We start from the raw sequence: 865 nt of genomic DNA, 5'->3' as shown, positions 1-865 counted from the left end.
ACACAAACACAACACACTCATCACAACACAAACACAACACACTCATCACAACACAAACACAACACACTCATCACAACACAAACACAACACACTCATCACAACACAAACACAACACACTCATCACAACACAAACACAACACACTCATCACAACACAAACACAACACACTCATCACAACACAAACACAACACACTCATCACAACACAAACACAACACACTCATCACAACACAAACCACACAAACACAACACACTCATCACAACACAAACCACACAAACACAACACACTCATCACAACACAAACCACACAAACACAACACACTCATCACAACACAAACACCAAAACACACTCATCACAAATAATCACATTAATATTTAAGTACAAAATTCGAATTTAGTTTTTCAGTCATTTTGACAGCCCTAATTTGAAGGTCTTATTTTGAGGAAGGGTGACTCTAGGAGTGTTTTAAGGCGGCTCGAGCAGCATGTGTCTTACGTGGAAGATCTGGTTGGAGAGTTTGGCGGTCGTCTCAAAGTCCCAGGCGATGAGCGTCCGGTCGGAGGAGTCTCGACTGACGGCGTCGGTGCTGCTGACGAACTCTCTCCCGCCGCTCAGGAACAAGACAGCCAGCGTCTGCTGAACCGCCGCCTTATAGACCCGCAGCATCTGGAGACACAAGCACAGAACCGCTGAGACACTGAGCGCAGAGGATCATGGGAAGGCTCTGAATCAGACTGACCTTACAGCAGCGAGCGTCCCAGGCTCTGACCTCTGGACTGAAGCCTCCGCACACAAAGACGTCGGGATCAGAGGGTCGCGGAGCGACGCAGCACACCTTAAATCCATTCTCCATCTGTGTGATCGTCT

At 47.5% G+C, this 865-nt stretch overlaps 1 protein-coding gene across 1 annotated transcript in view; it reads right to left on the bottom strand.

The window, feature by feature from the left end:
- Window positions 1–865, bottom strand: part of wdr25 (WD repeat domain 25) — a 3909-nt gene extending 3044 nt beyond the window's left edge. Inside the window, exons 1-2 of the mRNA XM_016254461.1 lie at window positions 738–865; window positions 494–664 (exon numbers count right to left, since the gene is read on the bottom strand). Coding sequence (XP_016109947.1) covers window positions 494–664; window positions 738–851 — 285 coding nt within the window. The 5' untranslated portion in view covers window positions 852–865. The remainder of the gene's footprint in view (window positions 1–493; window positions 665–737) is intronic.

The sequence above is a fragment of the Sinocyclocheilus grahami genome, unplaced genomic scaffold (assembly GCF_001515645.1).
Source record: "Sinocyclocheilus grahami isolate Dianchi unplaced genomic scaffold, SAMN03320097.WGS_v1.1 scaffold1250.1, whole genome shotgun sequence".
Classification (NCBI taxonomy): domain Eukaryota; kingdom Metazoa; phylum Chordata; class Actinopteri; order Cypriniformes; family Cyprinidae; genus Sinocyclocheilus; species Sinocyclocheilus grahami.
This window is presented reverse-complemented; position numbering and strand designations above follow the sequence as displayed.